This window comes from Rattus norvegicus, chromosome 18 (assembly GCF_021556685.1).
Source record: "Rattus norvegicus strain SHRSP/BbbUtx chromosome 18, alternate assembly SHRSP_T2T, whole genome shotgun sequence".
Taxonomy (NCBI): domain Eukaryota; kingdom Metazoa; phylum Chordata; class Mammalia; order Rodentia; family Muridae; genus Rattus; species Rattus norvegicus.
The window spans coordinates 15,028,354-15,056,149 of record NC_141551.1 but is presented as its reverse complement, the minus strand read 5'-3'; the positions used below and the strand labels follow the sequence as shown (position 1 = coordinate 15,056,149).

Below are 27,796 nucleotides of genomic sequence, written 5' to 3'. Positions count from 1 at the left end.
TAGTTTAGATGGTGCAGGAGCCCGGTTAGCACCTAGTTCAGTCAGTTACATCTGTACTCATCATCATGAGGATAGCGACGTTCTACAGATGCTGCTAGGAGCAGTACCTGGTGCACTTTGAACTTTGCAAATGGCTGAGGAAACGCAGACTGATGATGTCACGTCTGGGTGAGCAGCGTGGTGGCTGCTGCACCGTTTCTTTTCCTTCAAACTTTGTTTTATGTTTTAATTGCACGGACTAAGTTAATCGTTTAAACTTTATACAATTGTAAATGGATGCTATGTGCGTGAATTTAGAGAGTACTACTGAATTGTATTGGGGAATAAACATATGATCTTTCCATAGACCATATGATGCAGATTCTGTAAATTAAACCTTCCCTAGCAACAAGGTCTAAAGCATCGCTACGTCATATTGTAAAAGATTCAGGCAGCAGTGTTCATCATGTATTGGACCACGCAGGCAGTAATGAGGCATGTGAGAGGACTCCTGTGCTTTGATGGACATTGGCAGATCTTAGTGTGGCATCTGGCGTACATCATTCAGGAGTTGAGTGACAGTTTGGCCCTATGATAATATAGAGACATTAATGAAAATGGTATCAAGGATATATGTTGCTGCAAAGACGAAATATACAGTAGAAATAATAAGCAGGAAGTCTGGTCCTGGCGGCAAGCACTTGGCATTACTGCTATTCAGGTATCTTGTTGGTTGCTGAATCACAGGTCACCCATCAAAGGCCGGAAAGCTATACCCAGGCTGCTGCCATGAAGAATTTGGGCTTCTGAGCCTGGAAGTCATACCCAGAAAGAGAAGAACAGTGTGTGAAAGGTTTACTTTAGGAAGTTACCTGTTGGGAGAAGCAGGATCTGGCTGACTGTTCTGTGTAACCAAACGAAGGACCTTCAAAAACTGCTGTGGGTAGTTTGAGAACCTCCCTAAGGAACTGGTCATATCTTCCATAAACCATCACTCCACTGGAGTCAGAGATCATTGAGAAAATATCTGGTGGAAAGAAAGTTTGAAGATGTTTACCACATAAGCATTCTAAGGTTTTATCCCAACATCTCTGATACAAAGAATGCAGAAGCATATTATTTGTGGAAACATGACATGAAAACTAATTTTCCTGCTGAGATGGTCTCAACATGATATCCAGTGTTTTCTTCTTGTTTTAAAACAGGACCTTGTTATATGTGTGGTGCTTGTTTGAAGGTGATTTGTAATTTGGGTAACATTAACATTGTTTCATAAGACAGAAGACATCATATTTTTTTCTTGAGGTTAATTATCAGCTTATATGTAATGCTGTAAAGACATGTTCTGTAGATGTAACAGATATTGTTGCAGTCTGAATGTGAGGTGTCCCCCACAGGCTCATGAGTTTGAATACCTGGTCCCCATCGAGCATCAGGTGGTGCTGTCTGGGAAGATCATGAAATCCTTAGAAGTGGAGCCTAGCTTGATGCAGTTGGTCAGTGTGGGAAGACTTAGGGGTTCTGTTGCCTGGCTTCACGTCCTATTTTTTTCTTTGCCACTCGACTGCTGATGGGATGTACCAGGCTGGTGTTCTATTCCTGCCAACATGTATTCTCTACCACAACAGCTGACTCCCTCAGGAACCACGAGCCAACAGAAACTCTCCCTTAAGTTGTTTCTGCCAGGACAGTTTATCACGGCAACCAAAAGGGAAGACAAAAATGCCAGCCTCTTAAGTAACAGAATGAAATTATCATTGTAGAACTGAGGGAGGTGCATGTATCATTTATCTCATTAGAAACTTAACCATTTGTACCAACACTTGAGTAAGTTCCCGAGGAGGCAGAAATGCTTTGTAAATCACACTTTCTGACATTGTGGGAGGCCGGTGACTCATCAGGATGCTTCTGTGTGGTGAAGAGAAGCCTGCCTCGTCTCTGAGGTGAGACTGGGGTTTCAGATGATTTCCCAGAGCGCACTGCTGGCTTCACTGAACCTGTGAGCTCTCTCCTGCCATGGTGTGAGCTTAGTGAACACTTAACAGCTCAGTTCCCAAGGTGCTTCATAATCCCCCCTGGAATGACCAGAAGGACAGGATTTGCCGTTAGTTTGCCTCATGTTAAGCGGAGGCCACTTTGTCATTGAAGTGCAGGACAAAGTTTAGTAAGGTCAGTGGGCCACCTCTGTTCACCTTGAGTGTCATTTCTCAAGGTCAAATGTAGCCTGAGGACACCTCATTTATACTGTAACTACACATTATGCATATTACAGGCTTTCACTGGATTATCTTTTTAGGATGTGACTTGACTCTCCTCACTTTAAATCTTCCAGATAAAAAGGATGCTTCACAATTGACAGTAATAGTGATATTGTAGGAATCCCAAGGTTAATATCCAAAATATACAAGCAACTCAAATAACCCAACAGTAAGAAAACGGCCTGACTGAACACAGACAGGCAGAGGGCTTAGACATTCCCCGAAGGAGGGCACACAATTGGTGAGAGGTCTGCAGAAATGCTCCGTGTCAATGATCGTCTAACAAACACGAGTGGAAGCCACTGTCAGGCCACTCCGGCAAAAATGACAGAAAGTGCAAGGAGAACAACTGTAGGAGAGGACTTAGACAAAAGGGAATAGTTGTAAACTGTTGCTGGAAACAAAAATTGCAGCCACTGTGGAAGTAAGTAACATCATTAGAAAAAAATAAAATAAAATCACTACATGGTCCAGCAATTCTATTACTGGGGTGGAGCAGAGACTGAGGGAATGGCCAACTAATAACTAGCTCAACTTGAGACCCATCCTATAGACAAGCACCAATCCCTGACATTATTAATGTTATTGTTATGCTTGCAGACAAGAGTTTTGCATGGCTGTGCTGTGAGAGGCTCCACTTACCAAATGAGTCACACAGATGCAGACATCCACAGCTAAACAATAGATGGAGCTTGGGGGACTCTTATGAAAGAATAGGAGAAAGCATTATAGCCCCTAAGGGGGTTGGGACCCCACAGGAAGACCAACAAACTAGTTTATTTAGGTATAACTTTAGATGCATACCCAATACATATCTGAATGAAACTAGTTTGTTGATGAAATATCTCTGCTTCCGCCCTACAACAGTGAAGATGTACAACTGACCCAGGTTGAACAGATGAATGGATCAATAAGGGGGCAGTGGGGTAAACAGTACCATAGTGGAGTGCTCAGCCATAAAAGGAGGAACTCTTACCATCTGCAACAGTGGGATGAGCTCACAGGGCATTCTGCTAAGTGAAAGGAGCCATCCACACAAAGACAAATGCTACACATCCAGACTCGAGTGGGATATAAAGGTACAGATTTCAGAAGTAGAGTGTGGAATGGTGATCACTAGAGCTGGGGTGCTTAGACAGTCAGACCTGGAAACGTGTCATCAAAGCATATGCAGGTACTGCTAAGGAACAAGTTCAAGAGAGAGGCTGCACAGTGGGGTGACAAGGTAACGAAATATGTGTTAATACAGTTGATGAATGCATGGTTCTTGTCACAAAATATTGCATAAAATGGGGTGTGTGTTGACCAGACAGATTTAACCATTTCACAGTGCATTTATGTGTAAAATGTATTATAAGTAATGAATAAAAAATATTTTTATGTCAATTGAAAAAGAAATTCAGTTTGAGCCAAAGTGTTGTCCTTGCCACCCCTGCAATGTTGTTTGCTGGCTGAGTTTTTAACTCAGGCTCTAGTCAGACTGGCCAAGAACAAATAAATACAAAAGAGGCTGCTGGCAGGAAAACATGTTGATTAATTTTACTTGTAGAAGCTGAAACATTCCAATGGACAGAGAGAAAAGAAAACTTGGGAAAACCAGACTGGCTTTTTCATGGGAGCTGCCATCTTGCTTGCTTTAAGGCAGATGGACTCGTTCTAGCAGGGTCACCCTGTCTCCTCGAGGCTCTGATTCCTAAGCCGGGTCACCTTTGATAATACCTGGGCTTTTAGGCAACCTTTCTGTTCTGGTCTGAATGCAAATTACTCCTTCCCACCATGTTTACCTTTGAATACTTGGCATGACGTAGCTACTGGTGGTTCCTTGATAGGTCATGAGGCATGATGCAGATATAAGCTGTCAGGGCTAGACCTTGAAGGATATCTCACCTCTGGTTCCCCTGATGTCTCCTCATGCCTCCTGATCTGATGTAATATGACAAGCCACTCCATGCTCTCACTGCTGTGGACAGGATCCTGTCCTGCTTTTGTGCTGTTCTCAGTGTAGCAGACTGTTGTTTCTGAACTGTGAACCCAAGGAGATCATCCCCCCATAAGTGGCTTCTGTCTTTTTTAATTTATTTGGGCAGAATGAAAAGTCATAAACTTAATCTCTAACTAGAGCAAAACTAGGGGTCCTCATGGTGGCCTTCCACTCACTTGACACTAAGGTGAACTTTCTCTGCGTTGAGGAAGGCTGTCTAAGAGCCTGAGTAAGGGTAGACCACAGGGATTATCAGGAAGTGGTGGTAGATGGCTTACTCGGGTTATCAAAATAATAAGAAAGAACTCTAAAGTTGATATGAAAATAATTCATGTTTGTATTTTAGTTTTTGGCTTTAGGTGATAAGTTTGCAACATATATGAGTATGTGTATATAATGCAAGCTTATTTCAAGGATTCAATCAGTTAATAGACATAAAGCACTCAGGATAACACATGTGTGACACAGTGGATACATTTTAGACATTTTTACAATTAATTTCATCCTGTATACTTTCTGTTGCTAACATTACCCACTCATAGGAAATCGCCTGTGGGAGTCTGTCTTGTGGCCCCGAATCATCTTAGAAGCCCCTCTGTGCTTCTTACAGCCACATAACATGAATTTGCCTCCATTGGCTCATTCAGCTACAACCAACCTGACACACACTGAATGGGGTAGCATTGCCCTAATCAGTAATACACGGGATACCAGAATGTGGCTCTTGCCCTCTGGGAGGTGTGGTGGACTGAGAAAAGTCAGAAGGATGCCACATAGAACAGCACAGATTGTAACACTATGGTGTGACTATGGGAAGAGCAGAGTGGGTGCAGTGGGAGGAGCTGGTCAGGGCTAAGTGTGAAAAGACCACTGGGCAGTCATCACAGAGGAGGGAGTAGGTTTAAGGAAACGGAGTCAGGACAAAGGGCAGTCAATGCGAGCACAATGTTCTCAAGAATCTTCGAGGAGCTGGGGAGTGGGGTCAGGGAACCAGGGCACAGCAGATGCTGACACCAGATATAAAAAGCCTTCAAATTACTGTGATGCAGTTCAAATTGTGTCTGGATGATGTCAAGGGACATAAAAAAGGATTTCAAGCCTGGAGGCACTTGTGAAGGCAGATCAACCCAATCAGAGAGAGAAAGTTGATGGATGCAAGATGTTTGCTGTAGTGTAGGTCTTCTGAGCTAAAGCAAAGCAAACAAACGGACAAACAAGCCCCCCAAACCCAACAAACACAAACAAAACACTTTGAGACTATAGACAAAATATGGCATCCCAGGTTTCTGTCCTTGGACTTTGAATTTCTTTAAGATCTGGATACCTGGGGTTGGAGTGTTGACTGAGTTGCTATAGTGTTTGGCATGTAAGCATAAGACCTTAATTTGGTCCACAGAATTATGTAAACATGCTAGGGGTGGTGGAACATGCTTGTAATTTTAGCACTACGAAGGCAGAAACACAAGGACCCTTGGAACTCACTTGCCAGCCAGTCTAGTTTAATTAGTGAGCTCTAGGCTAATGAGAAATCGGGTCTCAAATGAGATAGAGAAAATTCCTCCATAAGACAACTAAGGTTGTCCTCTGGCTTCCATCATACATGCACCCAGGTATACTTGCACACATAGATGGGAATATGTGTGTATGCACATGGGCTTGTATGCAGATACACTGGACATATTTAAGAAGAACCAACCAATAGGACTGGTTAAGAGACAAACAACTGTGACCCATTAGAGTTAATTACAAGATGAGACCAAACAGAAGAGGAGTATACACTAGGTCTCTTTATGTTTGTGGTGCTCTGCCGCGCACCACAGAAAGTACCCTTTCCTCCATGGGCTGCACCAACAGTGCCACCAGGAGCAGCACGGTGAACACCATGCATATTGGTTGGTGTTGACCCTGAGTAGCAGAGAGTATGATGTAAAATGGAGTTAGTGCTCCTCTTTATTGCATTGGTAATCATTTAATAAAATTTGCTTCATTTTCTGTTGTTTTTTCCCCTTTTGCTTTTAAAAATTCAGCCAATTATCATTACTCTGTTCTTTCCAATAAAAAGGGACAAGTTGGAACAAACTAAATATTTTATCCCCATGCACAAAAATAGAAACATTGCTAATCAAGCCTGCTGTGATATTGGCTTAAATACATTAGAGACTTTTGCAGAAGCGAAAAGAAAAATCCAAATCTGTAAAACTTCCAAATACTTCATTTTTACTTTTTCTTATCACAAAAGTAGCAAAAGAAGTCATGACTTGTCTGCTTTACCACTAAGACAAGAGCCAGCAAAGGAAAACTTTATTAAAAAACCCTCGATCCCATTTACCAAGAGACAGTCATGGCTGTATGTGGCCGGATTGTCTCGTTCAGTCAATAACTGTTATTGAAACTGGAAATATTGGTGATGAAGGATATTCATTTTGTACTAATATTTTGCACAGATTTTTCCCAATCAGATTACTTTCAATTATAGTCAAGATCAAACTGCCTTGAACATAATTACTTGGAAGCCATTCAAACCATCTTCCTGGGATCACTAATCTAAGAGTGACTCTTTAGTCCAAGAACTAGGGACATAAGATGGTAATTGAGGTCTACTGCTCTTGATGTGGGAATGAGATGTATGGTGGTCACACCATATACTTTTCATTAAAATTTGTGACATGAGGATCTTGGGCCTCCAATGGGATTTTTGCTGTGTTAAAGAAGACTGACCCAGTAAAGTGCAGCCAAAAATTAATCAACCAAACGAAACCAAACTAAACCAAACCAAACCAACCAACCAACCAACCAACCAACCAACCAAAAATCAACCCAAATAAATAAACAAACAAAATCAAACCCCGTGCCAAATCTACTTAAAACTGGCTTGAGCTTTTAAACTGTGTTCATTCTATCAACTGCTTGCCTAGCAACTATGGATTTGATGCATAGTTCAAAAATGGATGTGCATGTGTGCATGAGCACATACATGTGCATGTATCTGTGCTATGTCTTATGTGTGTGTAGAGATCAGACAATCCCTAGGAACTGGTTCTCTTTCTCCACTTTGTGCAATCCCAGGATTAACCTTAGGTCTTCAGGCCTGTCTGCAACAGCCACTGTTATCTTGCTAGCCTTCCTTTCAACTCTGATCCTGCCTAAAAAGAAGAGTGGCTCTTCCTGGCCCACAATGTGAAAATGAGTGATATATCTGCCGTATTTTTCTTGTACCAGTAACAGCTTTAGCGAGTGGCTTGGGGTGGGAAATGAGACCGGCCAGGCCAGAGAGTGACAGGTGGTTGCCAAGATGACTGTCCCCAAAGGATGACAACATCTGAATCCCAGGAGAGCTGAGCAGAAGAGTCTGGGTCTTCCAGGACAAGGGCTTGCTGGCCTCATGAAAGCCTCAGAGGGTCCTGACATTTAGAAAAATGCCTTTAATCAGTTTGGCTCAAGCTTACTCCAGTACAGGGTTCTTTCATTCATTTGTGTGTGAATACAATATTGAATAATGGTTTGAAGATGCTTTTGAAGATATTAATTCTTGAAATGTTTCTCTAATGTCCTCAGCATAAATGGTCAACCGTGACATACATGATGGTAATAGTCAGGTTCTGCTAGATTTTTAACCTCTGGTTCAGTTCTTTTTGTTAAACTTTCTTCTCTTGGCCTTATCTTGAAGAAAATGCCCCCTAGATAATTCTGAAGCCATTTAAAGAGCAAAGAAAAAGCTACTGGCTCCCAGAACAACTGGTTCAGTATTTCCCAGTAAAAATTGAGGGGGAGAGTTTTTAATTTCTTTATCTCCTAGGCCAACCAAAGAGAAACTAATGGGGCCCAGGATCTGAGTGGGCTTCTCTGACTTCCGGTGTATTGGCTATTCCATGAAAGAAAATTATGGAGGTGAAGGAAGCTGATGCCACCTCAGTTTTGCCATCCTTTCCTTAATTTGTCTATTCAGGGAGAAAATGTTCCTGCAGTATGTCAGGTTAGAATCCAGAGGAGTAAAGGTTTTTCCTTCTTTTACTCTTTCCTTTTTGACTCTTCAGAATCCAGCAAGAAGAAAGGGAGGTAGATACTCCATGGCTAGCAGAGCTAGGAAGCACCCTCCAGGTTTACTAAAACCCCAAAGTTGAGATACAGAAGGAAATTAGGGATTAAAAAGAAATAAAATCATGTCCACAGTGTAACTTAACATTAATGGCATTCCTGGGCTGACAACACGGATGATCAGAGCCCTGGTCATGCCCTTTCTAACACAGCACTCCATGCCAAACTCAATATCTAAGGTGAAATCCCAACATTGACATCATTTTGAATCAGAGGAAATAGAATACTTTGCGATCAGAAAGGTTCTAGTTGGATACACTCAGGAAGTTATAAATAGTGGTGATTCAAAAGTAGAGGGAATGTCCATTTCATTAACATTTATATAATGTGGAAATAGTTTTATTATAACATTTAAAGTCCAAAGAAGACTGCGTTTGGAGTAGTTCTCACAGAGGGAGTGAAGGCAGAGATAGACAGGGGACATGACAAGGATAAGAGAGGACGTCAGGGGCACAGCAGGGGGGAGCAGAGTGGGGACAGGGGGTAACTTACATCTTAACTTGTCCATGATCTTCCCTCCACACAATGTAGCCAAAGCCATCTTGACAGCAAATACTGAGATTTTACCATGGCCCTCCCTGTTTAAGGATAACAGAAAAAAAATGATGTTATTTAGGGAGCTTCTAATAAATAATGTTGACATTTTCTGCTCTGCTGAAATTGTAGGATACACGGCTACATGCATTATGCAGACACACTTTAGAAAAGGTTGTGAATACGATTCACCACACATTGTTGATAAACTGTCTGTGTGAGGCTTTGTTTTTCAAGAGACATCAGAAACTCAGAGCTTATTTGCTGTACATGTCACTTGCTCAAAATATAGTCCGGTAGCCAGGAAATATGCCCTTGATAGTAATGGATTCCTATAACAAACTCTGCTTTTTTTCTTTGGGTTTCATGAAATAATTTTATGCATGATTCCAGTCTCTTATAATTTATTCAAACAGACTTCAGAAGCTTCATATTTTATTTCCTTAGAGAATTTTAAAAATTCGTTAGGTTAACTATGTGGATTTTTTTCAACTTCAACTTTTATTTATTAATTTGATATCTTATTTTATTTTATTGTTGAAAATAGATTCTTCTCTCATACAATACATCCCAATCACAGTTTGCTCTTCCTCCACTCCCCCCCCCCCAGTTCCCCTCCCAGATCCACTCTGTCTTCATTTCCCTGCAGAAAAGAGCAGGCCCCCGAGAGGCAACCTTTAAGGACACATTCTTTTCAACGGCTATCATTTTCTGAACACACATCAATTATTTGAGTGTGATATGTTTGCTTTAAAAAGACAGCTAGTATTTGAAGAGGTTGAAGGACAGGAGTCGGGGCTGGATGATGGCTCAGTGAAGTACATGCCATCAATGTATGAGGACCTAAGTTTCGTTCCCCAACACCACTATATGGGTTGGGCGGCATATATTTGTAATAGCACCGCCAAAGAGGCAGAGCCAGACAGACCATTAGCCAGTCTAGTGAAACTAAAGAGCTCTAGGATCTACTGAGAAAACTTGTCTGAAGAAAAAAAAAAGATCAACAGTTCTTAGAAACACATGCAGGCTTTCTCAATAAAATACTTGAAAGCACAATTCAAAAACGCATCAAGAAGATCATCCACCATGATCAAGGAGGATTCATCCAGAGATGCAGGGATGATTCAATGTACATAAATTGATAGATGGGATCCACCATGTACACAAACAAGAAGATAAAAAACATCTCATCTTATTAGATGCAGAAAGGGCCTTTAACAAAACCCAACAGCCCTTTGTGATCAATGTCCGGAAACGATATATACAAAGGCAGTACAGAGCAAGGCCACAGACATCAACTTAAACAGAGAGAAACTGAAAACATCTTGACTAAGATCTGAAACAAGGTAGGGGTGTCCACCTGCTCCATTTCTATTTAATACACTTCTTGAAGTCTTAGCTAGAGCAACAGGAAATCTGACAAGGACCACGAGGATACAAATAGGAAAGAAAGAAGAACAATATCCTCATTTGCGTATGACATGGTTTTTATATTTAAGACCCTAAAGAGTCTAGCAGGAAACCTCGATAGCTAATAAATACTTTCAGCAAAGTAGCGGTACATAAAATGAATACACAAATATCAGCGGCCTTCTCATATGCAAATGGCAAACATGCTGAGGGAGAAATCATGGAAACAATACCTTTCACAATAGCTTCAAAAATATCTTGGGATAACTCTAATCAAGGGTGTGATAGACTAAAGTGTAATAAAAACTTTAAGATATTAAAGAAAGAAATTGAAGAAGACTCCGGGAGATGGAAAGATCTTCCATTCTCATGGATCGGGAGGATTCATAGTGTGAAAAATGACCAACCCAACAAAAGCAATCTACAGATTCAATAAAATCCCCATCAAAATTCCACCAAAATTCTTCACCATTGAGGAACAACCTTCAACTTCATATGGAAACTTAAAAAAACCCAGAGAGCAAAAGCAATCCTGAGAGATAAAAGAATGGCTAGAAGTGTCACCACCCCTGATTCTACACTATAATACAGAGTTATAGAAATAAAATCAGTATGGTATAGCATAAAAACAGATACATTGATCAGTGGAACAGAATTGAAGACCTGAGCATCACCACACAGGTACAGACATTTGAGTTTTAGAAAGAAGCCTTAAAACATACATGGGAGGAAACACAGCATCTTCAACAAATAGTGTCAGTCAAGCTGAGAAACTTCAAACATGTAGAAGAAGGAAACTATATGGATGTATATTACCCTGCACCAAAAGCTCAACTCCAAATAGATAAAGTATCTAAACTCTAAACCAGGAAAGATAGTAGGGAATTCACTTGATCTCATTGGCACAAGAAAGACTTTGACCAGGAAGCCAAAAGCAGAGGCACCAAGACCAATAATTAATAAATGGGAGTGCTCAAAGTTAAAAAGCTTCTGTATAGCAAAGAACACCATCATTTAAGCCAAGTAGAAGCCTATAGAATGGAAAAAGTCTTTTCCAGTCCCAAACAAGCAACCCTCTCCCTGAAACACCAAGAAAGCAATTCAATTTGAAATGGGTTACAGTACCAAGCAGAGTTCCCAGTTCTCACAGATGAAACACAAGTGGCTGACACTTAAAATGTTTAATATCCTTAACCACCAGAGAAATGAAAATTAAAGTTACTGTGGGATTTCATCTCATACCCTTTAAAATGGCCATGGTCAATAAAAAATGGCTGCAGATACCAGCAAGGATGTTAGAAACACTTACTTCCTGCTAGTAGAAAACTGGTATGGAAATCTTGGGGAAGATTCTCAAAAAGCTGAAATTATATGTACTACAAAATTCAGCCGGACCATTCTTGGGCATATGCCCAAAGGACTTTATGTCATTACAGAAATATTTGTTTATCCATGTGCATCAATGTATGTTCAGAATAGCCAGAAATTGGAAACAGCCTAGATGTTCACTAACTGAAGAATGAATACTGAAAATATACTACATTTATGCAATGGAATATTATTATTCAACTATTAAAAATGAAATTATGAAACTTGCAGGTAATTAGGTGGAGTTAGAAACAATCACCCTGAGTGGGGCACACCAGGACCCTCAAAGACAAATACTGCGTGATTCTGTCTTATGTATAGATGTTAGCTTTTAAGCTTTTGATATGTGTGCTATAATCTGAATAACCACAGAGGTCAGGGAACTTGTAAGAGACCGGGGAGGAGGGTATCTCGTAAGAAAGGGAACAGAGAATACACTGTTACAGAGACATAAAGGAGAGACTGGAATAGCAGGGTTAAATGGAGAAGTGAGAGGGTAGGGAAAAGGAGGGGACATGGGGAGGACAACTAACATTGCATGCTCTTAGAAAATCTGTATGGAAACTCACTACTATAGAAGCTTCCAAATGTATATTAGCTGACGATACCACTTATATATGCCATTGAGCGTGTGCTCAGCTAGAAGTGCCACCTTTACTGACTAGCGTTTACGGTACTAGAAGTTACTGTGCTTGCCATGGGAGATGATAAGTATTCATCTGTCATTCAAGCAGGAACCCTGTGACCTACAACAGCCCCTGCTTGGAACCCTGGCACCTACAACAGCCCCTGCCTGCAAGGTACACTGGTACAATAGCGGCACAAATGTTATGGGAGTAACCGACCAGCTTTTGATTGGGTTAAAGACCACACTGTAAGACGAAACCCGTACCTGACCCGGCTAAAGTGGCCGGGCACCAGAGACTAGGATAGCTTGTGAGCCCTAGGGGAAAGCTTAGTACTATTATCATGTTAAAGAGCCACAGCTATATATAATCTATCAATCTATCTATGTATCTATGTATCTGTGTATCTATCTATGTATCTATCTATCTAGGTATCTATCTATATATCTATCTATGTATCTATCATGTATGTATGTATGTATGTATGTATGTATCCATCCATCCATCCATCCATCCATTCTACCTACTTACTTACCTACCTACCTATCTACCTACCTACCTACCTACCTACCTACCTACCTACCTACCTACCTACCTATATATGTAATCCTCTTCTAGTAGGTGGTAATTAACACAGAGACCCACAACTGGACAATATGCATAGAGTAGGAGAGTTTGGAGCACTCATTCTAAATTAAATATCTTCATCAAACCCCTACCCTGATGCTTCAGGGCTCTGTGTGAAAGTGGGCACAGAAAGACTGTAAGCCAGAGGTGGTAGCTGATGGCAAGGAAATGGTGTTATTAGGACACAACAGGACTAGTGCACATATGAACTCATAAAGACTGATAGTACAGCATGTACAAGACCTGCACACGTTCAAACCAGACAAAATCATCCCAGCACAGAAAAGGAGCAGTAAGCTTGAAGTTCTATTCCTAAGGAAGCTACTGCAACTGATACCTGCTGGGAGAGAGAAAATGATGTCCTTCAATGGAGTGTCACTGAGTAGCACAACTCTATGATCAGGAGTAGTTGGTCAACACCAAACAGAGTCCATGGTTTTTGTTTTGTGTGCTTTTGTTTTGCTTTGGCATTTTTGCCTTTTTTGTTTTGATTTTTTTTTTTGAGAAGCAGAAAGAACGTGAAGTTGGGTGAATAGGGATGTAGACATAGGGAGCTTCTGGAAGTAGGGAGGATCTGGGAGGAGTTGGGGGAGGGGAAATAATATAATCAAAATATATCACATGAAATAAAAATTTTAAAAGCCAGTAAATAAAAAAATAAGGTTGAGAGTGAAATAAGAAGGCTCTTATGGCAACCTCTGATGTACACACACTGACACACACTCACTTTCACACTCACACACACTCACACACATATACTTACACATACTCACTCTCACATACTCACACACACCCTCACAAATATACCTACACATACTCACTCTCACAGATATACATATTCATACACACTCACGTACACTCACACACATATATGCATACTCACACACTCATACACTCATGCACTAACACACTCATACACTCACACACTCATAAACTCACACACACATACTTACACTCACACATACTCACACACACTCACATACATATACTCACATACACTCACACATCCTCATATGCACTCACATACATTCACACTCATTCACAGGCACAGTCACACACATACTCACATGCATATACTCACACATACTCTCACATAGTCATACATTCACATACACATACACTCACACACACACATTCACACTCACAAACACATCCTTACACTCACTGTCACACATGCATGCGGACATACACATATACACACATACATACACATTCTCTCACAAAACACACACATACACACACACACACACATTCTCTCAACACACACACACACACGAACACATGGCCTTGACATTGATAAAAGTAGGAGTTCTCTTTGGACTTCCAGAACTAACAGAGAGGCTGCCAATTCATTAACTTAAGGAGTATAACGAACATGCCATTCACAAAACACATTTGTAGAACAGTGTTTCACTGAAGCTATGGCCATCTGGAACTGTTCATTCTAATATCACTAGAATCAAAAAATGTCAATATTCATGGCTGTGAGGATTGCTACTCTTAAGAATGACAAAAAGACTAATCAGCAGAGAGCAGAGCTGGCTGTGCCTGAGAGTGTCACATCCATCCTGGTGGATACATTGGAGTCTGACTGCAGGGACAGCAGTTAGATACATAACCACATCAGCTTTTCAGCGGAAATGTGAAGTCTAAGTGCAGCTGATTCCTCACTAGTGGAAAAGTTCAGAGAATGCCCCAAAAAGTTATTACAATTTAGGGTGTCATTTCTTATTAAACATTTATTTTTAAAATAAAGTAGCAAAATTGTACTTGTCGTAATGGTTTCCTTTTCAATGTACAGAGGCCAGTTCTCCACACACACTTGTTCCCATTTCTTGCCACTGTCTTCAGGCTCAATGGAAAAGATTCTGGTTTTATGTCCGTTATACCAGACTGCTGCCTCTTGCCGACTGTTCTTTTCTGTTAGAGCTTGATCTCAAAAGAGCCTATCAAATTGTTCTCTTAGTACCCAACAAGATATTTCTGAGAATCAGATAAATCCTAGCAAAATTATGAAAGGTACAACCAGAAGTTGCTTGTAAATTCCTGTTTCCTAAAGCCTTTGCTTTCCTTGATACTTTGTTGCCACTCCCGGGAGGCACGCCAGCTTTTCTAGACAATGAGAAGAGGAGAGCACGTGCATACTCTTTGTCTGAAAAATACATGGATAACTGTGGAATCTATATTAAAAACCATTAATTATGTTAAAATGGACTTCATTGTAATCAAAATGAGCAGGGTTTCCCAGGACTCTACCTTACTAAAAACTGGCTTCAGCTAGGACATTATTTTTAGAGGAAAGGTTATGGCAAGGAAACTGTTGAGAAGAACAGATCCTGACTGACTTGTGCTACCAACCTGACCTCAGTACAGAGCTCACTTTCTCCACCTTGCCGAGGGAGGTTCCTTTCTGAAGCTATGGAATCGCGTGCCATGTTTCACCTCCATATGTGAGCTCTGACTCTGGCTCTGACGAATGCTTTCTCGAAAAGGCAGAAAACCTTATTCCTCATTTCAGAGTTCTCAAACAGGAAGGGCTTGTCTTGTGCACAGATTTGTATCAATGGAACCTCATTTCATGTCCTCTCATTATTTATCTGCCCATAGCTCATTACGCACACATCTCATAGAATGCTCTTAGTGAACGCATAAATAAAAAAAGAAACCTTCTGACTTACAGTGTCAGAAATGTTTAAGTGAAAATTTATGTCCCTTGCTGCCTTAAGTTTGGAAGTGACGGCATCTATACTTGCTTTGTTTTCTTTGAGGGTACTGGAAGCAGTCTATGAATGAACACAAGCCTTCTGACTGGCCCTGGCATCTCTCTGAGCTTCCTGCAAAGGTTGTGGGACCCCAGGGAAATACTTCTGATCCTGGGCAAGGTGAGTTTGCAAGGAGTTTTCCAGCTGGGGTAGAGCCAATGATTGTGACGCCCTTTACTCCCTGGAATTCCGTCTCCTGTCCATTCCAAGAGTATGTCTGACAAAAGATGAGCGATATTAAGAACATTCCATTTGTTTGCTACTATAAATATTTGGGAAATGACTTTATTCCAGATAAAACAAAAGATTTCCCATGACAAAAACAACATGACAATTGCCAGGGAAGAGTGCACAATGGTGGCTGTGAACTTAGGGTGTCCTCAGCTCCTAGGTATCATCACAGGAATAGCAGAGGAAACAAGGGACATCTGGGTATAGCCGCTCCTCTGGGCTTCCCTTTCTGTCTGTCCCTACAGTCTTAAGACTGAACAGTATGTTGTGTGGGGACACAGGGAAATGGCTGTATACTTTGTAATAAACTTGCATTAGGTATTGGAATATTGTTTTTTAATTCAAAAGGCAGAGAGTTTTTGGCAGAATTCTGGGATAATTTTAGAGCCTAGCAATTGACGGTGCCCTGGTCTTTTTTTCTAAAGCACCAGGGCTCAGTATGAGCACAGCTATTTAGTAAACTCTGTAAGGTGTGGCATGTGACACAGAGCATAGCCTGCCAGGATTTGGTGTCCTCTATGTAAGACTGTGGTAGGATCTTCCCCTAATAAATAAACATTACAAGGGACCAATCACTGGGCGAGTGTGTGAGACTCCTGGCTTGGACAGAGGAAGAGGAAGGAGTGGTGCTGGTTTTGGATGGAGAGGAGCAAGGAGGCAGGCACAATGTAGGAAGCTGGAGGCTGTTGTTCTGAGACCTGAGGATTTCTAACAGAATAGTTTGTAAAATTAAGATTCTTTCCTCAGTCTTGGCTCCACACTTTGTCTCTGTATTTGTCCCTTTAGTGTTTTGCTCCCCCTTCTAAAAAGGACTGAAGCATCCACACTTTGGTCTTCCTAAAGGCCATCCAGAGACTGCCCAACCTGGGGATCCATCCCATATACAGACACCAAATCCAGACACTGTTGTGGATGCCAAGAAGTGCTTGCTGACAGGAGCCTGATATAGCTGTCTCCTGAGAGGCTCTGCTAGAGCCTGACAAATACAGAGGTGGATGCTTGCAGCCGACCACTGAACTGAGAACAGGGTCCCCAATAGAGGAATTAGAGAAATGACTGAAGGAGCTGAAGGGGTTTACAACCCCATAGGAAGAACAATATCAACTAACCAGACACCCCAGAGCTCCCAGAGACTAAACCACCAACCGAAGAGTACACATGGAGGGACCCATGGCTCCAGCCACATATGTAGCAGGGGATGGCCTTGTCGAGCATCAGTGGAAGGAGAGGCCCTGGTCCTGTGAAGGCCCCAGTGTAGGGGAATGTCAGGGCAGGGAGGCAGGAGGGAGTGAGTAGGTGGGTGAGTGGAGCAACACCCTCATAGAGGCAGGGAGAGGGAAGATGGGATAGGGGTTTCTGGAGGGGAAACTGGGAAAGGAGATAACATTTTAAATGTAAATAAAATATCCAATAAAAAGATGCTAGATTCTGCGCCCAGCGATTGTGTTACCTGTTGATTCTAAACTAAGATTGTGTGGTGTTTTCCTTCATGTGGCAATTCAACTGAGTTCCCGAGAAAGGTACTGTGGAAGAGCATGGTGTGCAAGGGTGCATCCCAGCCAGCCATGGGAATTTGGAAGCATGGGGGTGTGCATGGCAACAGGCAGCTATGGGAATTTAGTGAGACAGGAGGAGAGAGCCCTGGTTCAAAGGAGAGAATATGGTCTCAGCCTGTCTGAGGCAGTCTGGTGCGAGCTGGTATTAGTGCGGGATGTTTCTTTTTTATATTTCACGCTACATATGATAGCCTACATTGTGGTCATAACACAGACTCTAATGCTATAATGTACAACAGCTTATCTTACTTCTGCCAGTATAACCAGGAAGGTCATACGTGTGAACATTATCTTAATATTCTGAAACATACGGACTAAGTCTGAGAGGAGGAAAGGCATGTTAATTCTCATACTGTAAACAGGAAATAGAAAGTCCTAAAAGAAAATGATAGTATGTATGTATGTATGTATGTATGTATGTATGTGTGTGTATGTATGTGTGTGTATGTATGTATGTGTGTATGTATGTGTGTATGTATGTGTGTGTATGTATGTGTGTGTATGTATGTGTGTGTATGTATGTGTGTGTATGTATGTGTGTGTATGTATGTATTGTGTGTATGTGTGTGTATTCGTGTGTGTATGTGTGTGTGTATGTATGTGTGTGTATGTATGTGTGTATGTATGTATTGTGTGTATGTGTGTATGTGTGTGTATGTGTGTGTATGTGTGTGTATGTGTGTGTATGTGTATGTATGTATGTATGTATGTATGTATGTATGTATGTAATTGTTTAGTTGTCCACGCCATCCATTATGATGCTGCAACATCTGAAGCTGTTTATTCTTCGTGAGTCTCCCCAGCATCACCTCCTCCCCCGGAACCTTCTGATAACAGAGCCAAATCAGCACTGTTATTGACCCACACAAGTGCCAGGTGCTTCTCACAACTACTGAATGGTTATCACCCCTTATGTCTGCTTGTGAAATGCTCCCACAGGTTCCTGTGTTTGAATATGTGATTGCCAGCTGCTGCTGCTGCTTGGGGAGGTTGCAGATAAAAGGTGGTGCCGAGTAGGAGGAAGAGAAGCCAGGCCTTGTAGATTATGGTCAACCTTGCTTCTGGAGCTCACCCTGCTTCCTGGTCAGTATGTCTAACCGTCTGTGTTGCAAACTCCTGCAGTTCCTGACAGTGCAAACCCATCTGCCATGATGGATGGTGCCTCTAAAATTGTGACTCAAAGGAAGCCTGTCCTTCCCTTAGGTCATTATCGAGTACTTTGTCATAGAAATGAGAAAAGCAGCCCACATGTAACCTGTGTTATCATTGGAGGATCTGTATTAGAAATGCAGCTTGAAACACGACTCTCTATAATACTGGTCACTGCCGTAATAAGACTTTGAGTGAACCAGGTATGTATGGGAATGGTATTGGCTAAAAAACCAAACCAAACCAAACCAAACTAAACCAAACCAAACCAAAAAAAAAAAAAAACCCAAAAATGGTGGCCATTGTCATCATATAACCAACTGTGTGAGAAAGCATCTTAAAGGGAAAGATGTGACTGGACTGCAAGATAATAAGATTATGATTAATTTTGGATTATGATTGGATTTTGCTTGACTATTCCTCATGTCTCAGGAGCTGTTTATGAGGAGAAGAATGAGGTACAGTCCCACTCTGCAGTATCTTGTGGGAGATGGCCAAATGAATAGCTGAGCATGCTCTCTGAGAGGAGGAGAATGTTGTGCAATGAGCAGAAGGACTGCAAATGATGGCCAACTTAACTGTGAAAGGCAAAGGGCTCCCAGAGCGCCAGAGCTGGTGACCCCCTCACAAAGGTTTCTCCAGAGCACCAGAGCCAGGGACCCCCTCACAAAGGGCTCCCCAGAGCACTAGAGTCAGGGACCACCTCACAGAGGGTGCATTGTAGACATCTAAGAATGATCTGCATCTTACATCTTTCTGCCATGTTATGTCTCTTTCTGCTTTACTCTCCCCTAATGTAAAAACACAGTATCAGAAGTGAAGCTCCTCCAAGCTCTTCAGAGGGATTTCCTCGATTGGGATACGGACAAAAGGTGACTGTGATGGCTGGTTAGCACTGGCTGGTGAGTTCTGAAGGATGTGACAGTGGAGGGCTCTTGGTAGCAGAGGGCAGGTGGCAGGCCACCTCCTGAGGGTTTATAGAAAGAAGAGATCGAGCTCTGACTCCATCGTCTCCCCTCACCGCCTCTGTCTCCATCTCTTGCCACTTCTTTCCCCATTCTGTCCAGGACCATCCATCCATTTCTCTAGAGACTCGAGGAAAGTGAGGCCATGGCCACGGAACAGATCTGTTTACAAGTTGGGTGTTCCCAGGCAAACAGCCATTTTGAGATGGAAAGCGCAGAAGAACAGTTTTTCTAGACTCGAGGACTCACCTCCCCTAAGACAGTGTTGAGTGTGACATAGGCCAGTGAGTCCTGATTTTCAAGGTTCCCTTCATTGGTGGCAGTGACTTTCGTGAGGAAGACCCTGACAGAGGTGTCCTGTGGCTGTAGAGCTGTTTCCTGTCCGTGGGGAGCACACTGTATGAAAACTGAGACCCAGATATTTTGAGCTGTGGGGGAAATGCTCTTCTTGGGGAGCTATGGCATAGGAAGATAAGTGTGTTTTCCTAGGATATATTCAAGTAAAGTGGGCTTTAGTGATAATTCCGGGATCCAAATGACTGAGTCTGATAAATTTTAAGGCCCTGCCAAAAGCAATGAATACTTTTCTCTGAAAACAGATTCTTATTCTACATGGGTTGTACTCTGTCTACTGTCTTTCCTAATTTTAAAACTGTGACCTCCTTAGAGTGCAGGGTCTTTATGCACCTCATGCTTTTTCATGGGTTTTCCAATTTAAAAATATGTTCATTCAAAATGGGAGATGTCAGAAAGTGGGTAACACCAACAGCACATCTTGAGCTTTACTAGTATCGGGCTCATTCTGATCTGTCAAAATAGAATGAAATGCTTTAAACATGGGCTCCGTAGTGGGTGGTAGGAAGTGACATCATGTCTTCACACTGGAGCTCATTTGGGTAAGCATAATTTTACTATTATAAGAAGTAGAAATGAACATTTATTTTATTCTTTAACATTACATTTGTAGTGAGCAGAACTTTCTGGCATTTCACATTGAAATTTCAAAAACTGTCAGAGGAAATACCTAGCACCAGTAAGACTTCCTACTTAGCTATTCTATGCCAGGTGAGAGAAAGGGGGGATCCTTCCAGAGTAGAGTTTCAGTTTTGTGTTTATAAATCTCCTTCAGTGAGGATTAGTCAAATATCCAGGGGCTTCTAATCTATAGGAAGAGCTGGGGGTAGTATTTTCTCTATTTTTCTGTGATTCATTTCTACTTCTTACCATAGTGTGTGTGTGTGTGTGTGTGTGTGTGTGTATGTATATGTATAGTATATGTACATGTATACATAAATGTGTGTTTGTGTGTGTTTGTGTGTATGTGTACATATATATATATATTACATAGAACTCAACTGGCCTGGAAATGATTCTGCAGCACTATCAGCAGCTATTTAGGGAACACTTATGATTTTGCTCTTTAAAAGAACAAACAGGGAGCTTCTAACCCTGTCAGTTGAATGCCATGTATTTCCTAAGACAATCCCTTCATTATTACTAATCTGTCCTGTTTCTATATTTAAAGAATTGGGTACAAACTATGCTTTAACTCTGCCTCTATGCACTTCCAGAAATAATTGAGAACTTAGGAGGAAATGCTATTTTCACTCTGCATTTATGTGTGTGCACCATGTGCAGGCCTGGTTCCCATGGAGCGTGTTGGATCCCTTAGAACTAGACTTAGAGATGGTGGTGAGCCACCAGGTCCTTGCTAGGAACTGAACCTGGAAAACAGCAAGTTCTCTTAACCACTAAGATATGTCTCCCACCCCATGTTTGTTTTAATATTTTCTATCAATTACATTGGGTTGTGATTTAGAACCTAAGTCCCTCCCCTAAGTCATATACTAAAGGCTGGTTGCCAACTTATGGCTCTTTTAGGAGATGATGGAATCTTTAAAACTACAATGAGTGGAAGGAATTTACGTTACTGAGTGTAAGCTGTCAAAAGGGAGGACAGGACTCTGGTGCCCTCTCCCTGCTCCATGAGGGCATCCTGGGTGAAAGATCCTTTGATACACTGCTTTCCCACAGGCTGCAAGGTACAAGGTGCTACAAGTTACTTACGTAAGGTATCTGGCTTAGTAACTGGATGCTGGCTAGCATGCTCTTACAGCAAATGGGTCCCACTCAGCCCTTAGTGACAAGTCTGGACACTGTTGTGTTCTTGTTAAGGGGCCCGGGTGGGGACTCTGTTACAGAAATTCCTCGACTCAGTTCTGTTCTATCACCTGCCATGTGAAACCACAGTCCCCCTCACTGTCTCGTCCCAATTTCTACAGTGGTCTGACCGGAGCACATAGTCTGGTCCTAAAATGTGCACAAGGCAAGAAACCTGTCTATTTGGGCAGCTACATCTAAAATTTCTCACAGTCTTCTCACCACAGAGACAATAATATATACTGGTCAAACTGAGCAGGGACAATTCCATGACAAAGTGGACAGCAAAGTGACAGCTGGTGACTTCGGTGGGTAGGGCAACGCCATGAGTGTGGCTGCAGCAGCTCCCTTGCTGTGGTACATGTTTTTTTTGAACTCAGACGAGGGGAATAAGCAAAGTCTTCAGAATTAAAATATGATCGTGTAAAGGTCAGCGTTGCAATTCCCCCTTTAATATTCAAAACACCATAAAACCTGGATTGGAGATGTCATATCCACACCAGGGGCTGAGGTAACAGCCTTTGACGTCGCAGGCTGCTCATGTAATGCCTGGAATTTTCACCGGTTATGTGGCTGTCATGTACACTACAGAAAAAGCCTTAGCAGAACACCCAAGTCCCCGTTCCTCTGCTGACATGCCATAAAGAAGTGGATAAGCGACAACCTCTTTGTGCCTCAGGCCCTTCATCTGTGAAATGAGATTTGTGTGAACACTCTTTAAGATGTCAGCCAGCTCCAAGGTTCTCTGATTCTGAGTGGGGAATTATGGGATAATGAGGCTGCATTTCAGCTGTGGTACCTGACAGGGGCATACTGTTTCGCTGCGGCACACGACTGACCAGTCCATGTGAGGCCAGTCATTAATTTTCTAGGCTAGCCAAGAAACTCTTCGATTGCTTTTCTGTCAGCTAGGGTGCTCTTATGACACCCCAGAAACCACAATCGGGTTAAACTGCAAAGAGTCCGCTAAAACCCATTCTCCTTCTCCGTGCTTTATCAAATTACTCTGTGTGTGAGCAACGAGGACGCATCATGGAGCGTCCATCCATCCAAACTGTAACGCATGGGATGATATGGTAAATCAAGCTTTTCTCATAAGACACAACTGTCCGCCCCCGCCTGGGTATTAGTGGACTCCTAGTTGCCTCAGAAGCCTTTAAAGTTTCTTTTATGAACATAACATCCGATAAAGAAAAAAAATAAGTCCAAGAAATTGTTCAAGAAAATTAAGAAAAGTATAAAAGAAAACAGAACCCAGTCACAGAGAGAGTAATGGACAGTCACGGGGGGCTCACGGGTCAAAGGCTGCGAGCAGGAAGTTCAGCAGGAGGCTGATGGACTGCTCCACGTGGATTTGATGAGTGCTTGGCATCCTCTTGTTGAGCTGGTAGAACATAGTGGAGAGCACGGCCTCCAGGCGGGCCACGTTGAGCTCTATGTTTGGGTCCAGGTTGTTCAAAGCGTTTTCCCGCAGCGCTTCGATGACGTTCCAAATGTCCACCAGGTGCACTACGATAGAAGCAGAGGGAACACATGAGCCCAGAGCACAGGGAAGGGCAGTGCTCCTGTTCACTACCCGGGGTCATCTATGCTCTGCACGTGTGCCCAGTTGCCGTGGGGATGGACATGAGCAGAGAAGTCTGTCTCCGGGACTCCGAGACCAGACTTAGCTAATGACTTATCGAATACCAACTTCATGGGTTGCCTTTCCATTCATGTGGCAAAATCCCTCACAGAAGCCACTTCAGGAAGAAATAGTTTCGGGATGCAGCCCTTGTGGGGAAGTCACGTGACCGGTTACATTGCATCCCCAATTAGGAAGCATGGAGAGAGCAGTGTTTCTGTCCTGTTCAATTTCTCCACTTTACTCAGTCTAGGGCCCATGTACACAGCAGGGTGGCCTTCCCATCTCACGGAACTGGACTAGGAACTCTTCACAGACATGTTTACCAGTGTATCTCCTAGGTGAGGCTATACCTTGTCAAGTTGGCAGCTAACATTAATCATGGCTTTCTGTGTTACAACCACCCGTGAAATACCGCCGTTATTCCTATGTTACACAGGAAGGAAAACCTAGGAACTGGGTAGTTCACTGACAATGTAAGCATAGTCACGAGCAAAATTGGTAGTCAACTTTAAGTCAATTGGGCTTAGAAAAGTTTCCCACTGAAAGCAGTGACTGCTTGAAATGAAAGGAAGATAGAACCTAAGTTCTAAATGCTTCAAGGAGGTCAGAATCCATTTTGAGTTTTTAAAGTGAATTCATTTGGACACATATATATGTATACACACATATATAAATATATATATATATATATATATATGTATATATGGAGGTTGATAAGAGGCAGGGAGGAAGGAAAGCCCAGAAGGACAAGGTCATACCACTGAGGAACCAGGTCACAGATTTCTGAACAACCTGGCCAAAAATTATAATCAAGGCTACTTTCTCCTGAAATACTCAGGAAGTCCCTTTCTGTTTGCCCTGAAGCATTACCATGATGCCCCAGTGGGCATCTTGTGCATTCTTGTGCACCCTGTAACTCATTTCTATGCAACCAGGAACTCTGATTTTCTAGCTTCCTATTACGACTTTATTGAATTATAAATAAGTAGAATTCTATTTGTTTATCTTCTACTTAGCAAACTATGTTAAGAGTCACCTCTATTGGTCATACATTGATAACTCACTCCTTTTTACTGCTGAGTAATATCCTATGTGGAAATATTAGTTTGTTGGTGGGCATTTGAGTTGATCCAGATTGTGGCTGAAACAAAGTTATGAGGAATGGTGTGCAGGATTGTTATGTGCTTCTAATTTCTTGTTAAATATTTATAAGTAAAAAGGCTGGACTGGCCAGAGGTCAATGTTAAGTTTTATGAGTAATGTAGTAGGTGGAAGCTCATAGCCAGTGTCCTTTCCACATTATTTTATACCTATTCTTGTTAAAAGAGTTATTTGCTTTTATTTCATACTTAAGTGTGTTTTTGTCTATGTATATGTGTCTACCTAATGCATGTAATTCTCATGATGGCCAGAAGCAAGCGTTGTATTCCCAAACACCTGAGGTCTAGATAGTTGTGAGCTGCCATGTGGGATTTGGAAATCCAACCCTGATCTTCTAAAAGATCTGCAAGAGCTCCTAACCTCTGAGTCATCTCTCCAGCCCTGCTTTTATCTGTCTTAATTAACATTACAAGGCACTCCCGGAAAAGTGTCACTTATCAATGAAAGCTATGTTCGGGGCTCATTTTTATTCTTGACTGTATTATGGTCCCTGTCATTATGTGTGTACTCTGTGAGTCTGTTCCTCAGAGTGTAACTGCAAGCTGTTATGAGAATGGGAATTAGATTGGGCCGACTTCCTTTTCAAACTGCAATATGACATGTCAATTGTCTGCCGTGTAAATTTCTTTCATAATTCTCTATTAATTTGAAATCTAAGCATGGCTTGCAAAGGCCTTTGTCTGTTTAAATTTGTCCTCTGCTTATTTCTCGTCCATATCTCATCACACTTCAGCATCAGGACCATGTCTTCAAGGATGTCTTTCTGGCTTCTCCATCTCCAAGTTTTGTGCCTCCTTCGAACTTGGCTGTCTGTTTCTGTAGTGGATGGACCACAGGAAGTCTGTGTGTGCTGTGATGACGGTTCACCTCTCTATCACCCATCACAGCTCCATCATATCATAGGATTATAATCACATGTGGTGACTAAGTAAGAAAATGCCAGTGTAACTCAACAAGAGTCAGGGGTTTAGAAGGGCATATGTGAACCCAAGAGACAATATGGCACAGCTGTGAAGAATCACTGTGATGGTGTCAACCCACACTACTTCAGTATGGTCATACTCATAGTGTTTTAATAGCTTCATTTGATTATAACATAGATTAAGACAGTCAATCCCTGAACAACACTTGTCCAAGAAAACAATAACATAGTTATGGGCAAATAAAAGATCTAGATGTCATATTGAAGTCACTTAAAAGAAATGTGTTTAGTATGTGTGTTTCCTTATACCCAAGGCGTAGTGCATTGACAAGCCAAACATTGGGTCTAGCCCAATGCTAGATAATTTCCATGTTATTTTATGCCTTATTCTTGTTAAAAGAGTTGTTTGCTTTTATTTCATACCATTTACATAAAACCAGGTTTAAAATTATTAATAAGGCACTGTAAAGCTCAAAGTTGCACAGCAAAAACAATGTGATTCCTGCTTCATGGAACCAATAATCTGGTGAGGACACAAGTGTCACTCGGTCACACGGGTAGCCTATGGTCAGACCCAGAGTGCCAGGCACAGAATGAGATCGTGACAGAGCTGTGGAGCCAGGAGGACAAGGTTGAAATGGAGATGCATCATAGCTATGAGCAGGATTTTCGTGCCAAGACACGGACTGTGAGTAGAGCTACACGATTAGGTCAAGTTTAAAAATATCATTTCCAATCCCAGGGAAGAAAGAAATGGGGACAGAGAGGCAAGAAGCTAGAATAGCTAAAGGTTATTGGTGGAGACCAAGTAAATAACAGTGCATGATGGTGTGTGGAAATACCTGTCACTGGCCTGGCACTCACTGTGTAGACCAGGTTGGACCCAAACTCAAATGCCAACCCATCTGAAGGACTGCCAGGATTGAAGGCTCATGCCACTCTGACAGGCTTACTCCAGTTCATTTTAGTGTGTTTGTGTGTCTCTGGCAGCGTGATTACACATGTCTTCTTAGTTTTTGCCATATCACAATGCTTCTGCAGTTTTCTGGTTTATTTCTGGTTTATGGGTGTTTTGGTTACATGTATGTCTGTGTATCATATGTGTGCCTGGCACCCACAGAGGCCATAAGAGGGCATTGGATCCTCTGGGACTGGAAATATAGTCAGTTGTGAGCATTCATGTGTGTGCCGGGCATTGAACCTGGATCCTCTGGAGGAACAGCCTGGGCTGTGAAACGCTGAACCATCTCTTCAGCCTCATGTTAATTATTGAAAAAAAGTCCTATCATTCTCTTTCCCATTTAAGTAGGCACACTGAAAATTTTTAAGTTGGGATTCAGTGGGAAGTCAGCAGGAAGTCTCTTTCAGCCCCAGCAGTTGTAGTGTACCCATGGGTACTACTCTTCTGGCATGATCTCAATTCCAGGAAATGATTTAGGAGGTGCAATCTTGGCAATGGACCACTAGATGGCACTGTGCACATTTTATGAATTGTCTGGTAGCCATTAAGGGCTCTGGAGAGCACCTGCTACTTGGCGAAAGGGAGAGGAAGTTGGGTTTCCTCATCTATGCAACTGCATGCATTTTATATGGCTGTACTTGTTACGGCCGCGTTCGGAGTAACAAACCTCCCGACATTAACCATATTCGGAATGAACAGAAACATTCTCAAGGCACTCCTCCTTCAAATATTCCTAAGGGTGTGAGTATTGATTTTACTGCTGAGTGACTAATAGCCAAGAGTTTGTCTTAAAAAAAATAAGCGAACATAAACACAGCTTCACTACTTTTCTATGCATCCAAGTGACTACAGGTAGAAACTTCAGGAGGGGAAGGAAGGAAATAGTAGAATTTGTTGCTATGGAGATGTTTATAATCTGTTTGCTGATATCACACATCTTTTAAATAGGAGATTTAAGTCCACAGTTGGGCTTACAAAACCTTGAGTATCTGTGGTAAACTACTAATGACATACTAAAAAGGAGGAGGGAGGGAAGGAAGGGAGGAAGGGAGGAAGGAAGGAAGAGCTACCAGTGTTAAAATAGCCATACATTCTCTGATCTAAAGCCACTCTGGGGTGGGCTAGGGATGCTGTATTTCTGTGAGGCCCTGGATTTGCTGCTTCAGGTGAGGTATTGAACTGTTATAGCAGCATCAGTAAAGAACTGTTTAAATAACCTTATAATTTATAACATGTGTAAGCCCATTACTCCCAGATAGAGATACTTAATGTCATAAACATCAGGGGGAGAAGGTATAGTAATGAGAAGACTATAAAAATCAGCCTCAGGGTTTAGTGCATGTCATGGTGTGGCTCCAGACCAGCCTTTCATGGGTTACGCAGAAGCTAGGACCTTATCGCCATCACCACGTTTCTTATCCTTT

At 42.0% G+C, this 27,796-nt stretch overlaps 1 protein-coding gene and 1 long non-coding RNA gene across 56 annotated transcripts in view; one reads left to right on the top strand and one right to left on the bottom strand.

Moving 5' to 3' along the window:
• Dtna (dystrobrevin, alpha) overlaps positions 1-27,796 on the bottom strand; it is a 362,070-nt gene that overhangs the window by 66,915 nt on the left and 267,359 nt on the right. For all 50 annotated transcript variants that reach the window (XR_015642372.1, XM_087592983.1, XM_087592987.1 and 47 more), the window contains 3 exon segments: positions 22,997-23,210; positions 8,806-8,891; positions 852-1,006 (listed from right to left, as the gene is read on the bottom strand). Coding sequence is in view for 49 of the 50 variants with exons in the window: in XM_087592983.1 (XP_087449109.1) it covers positions 852-1,006; positions 8,806-8,891; positions 22,997-23,210 (455 nt within the window). In the remaining variant the exon portion in view is untranslated.
• The window catches only part of LOC120098123 (uncharacterized), a 52,336-nt gene continuing 43,891 nt past the window's right edge, over positions 19,352-27,796 (top strand). For all 6 annotated transcript variants that reach the window (XR_015642809.1, XR_015642814.1, XR_015642812.1 and 3 more), the window contains exon 1: positions 19,352-19,478. This is a non-coding gene — a long non-coding RNA (uncharacterized LOC120098123). The remainder of the gene's footprint in view (positions 19,479-27,796) is intronic.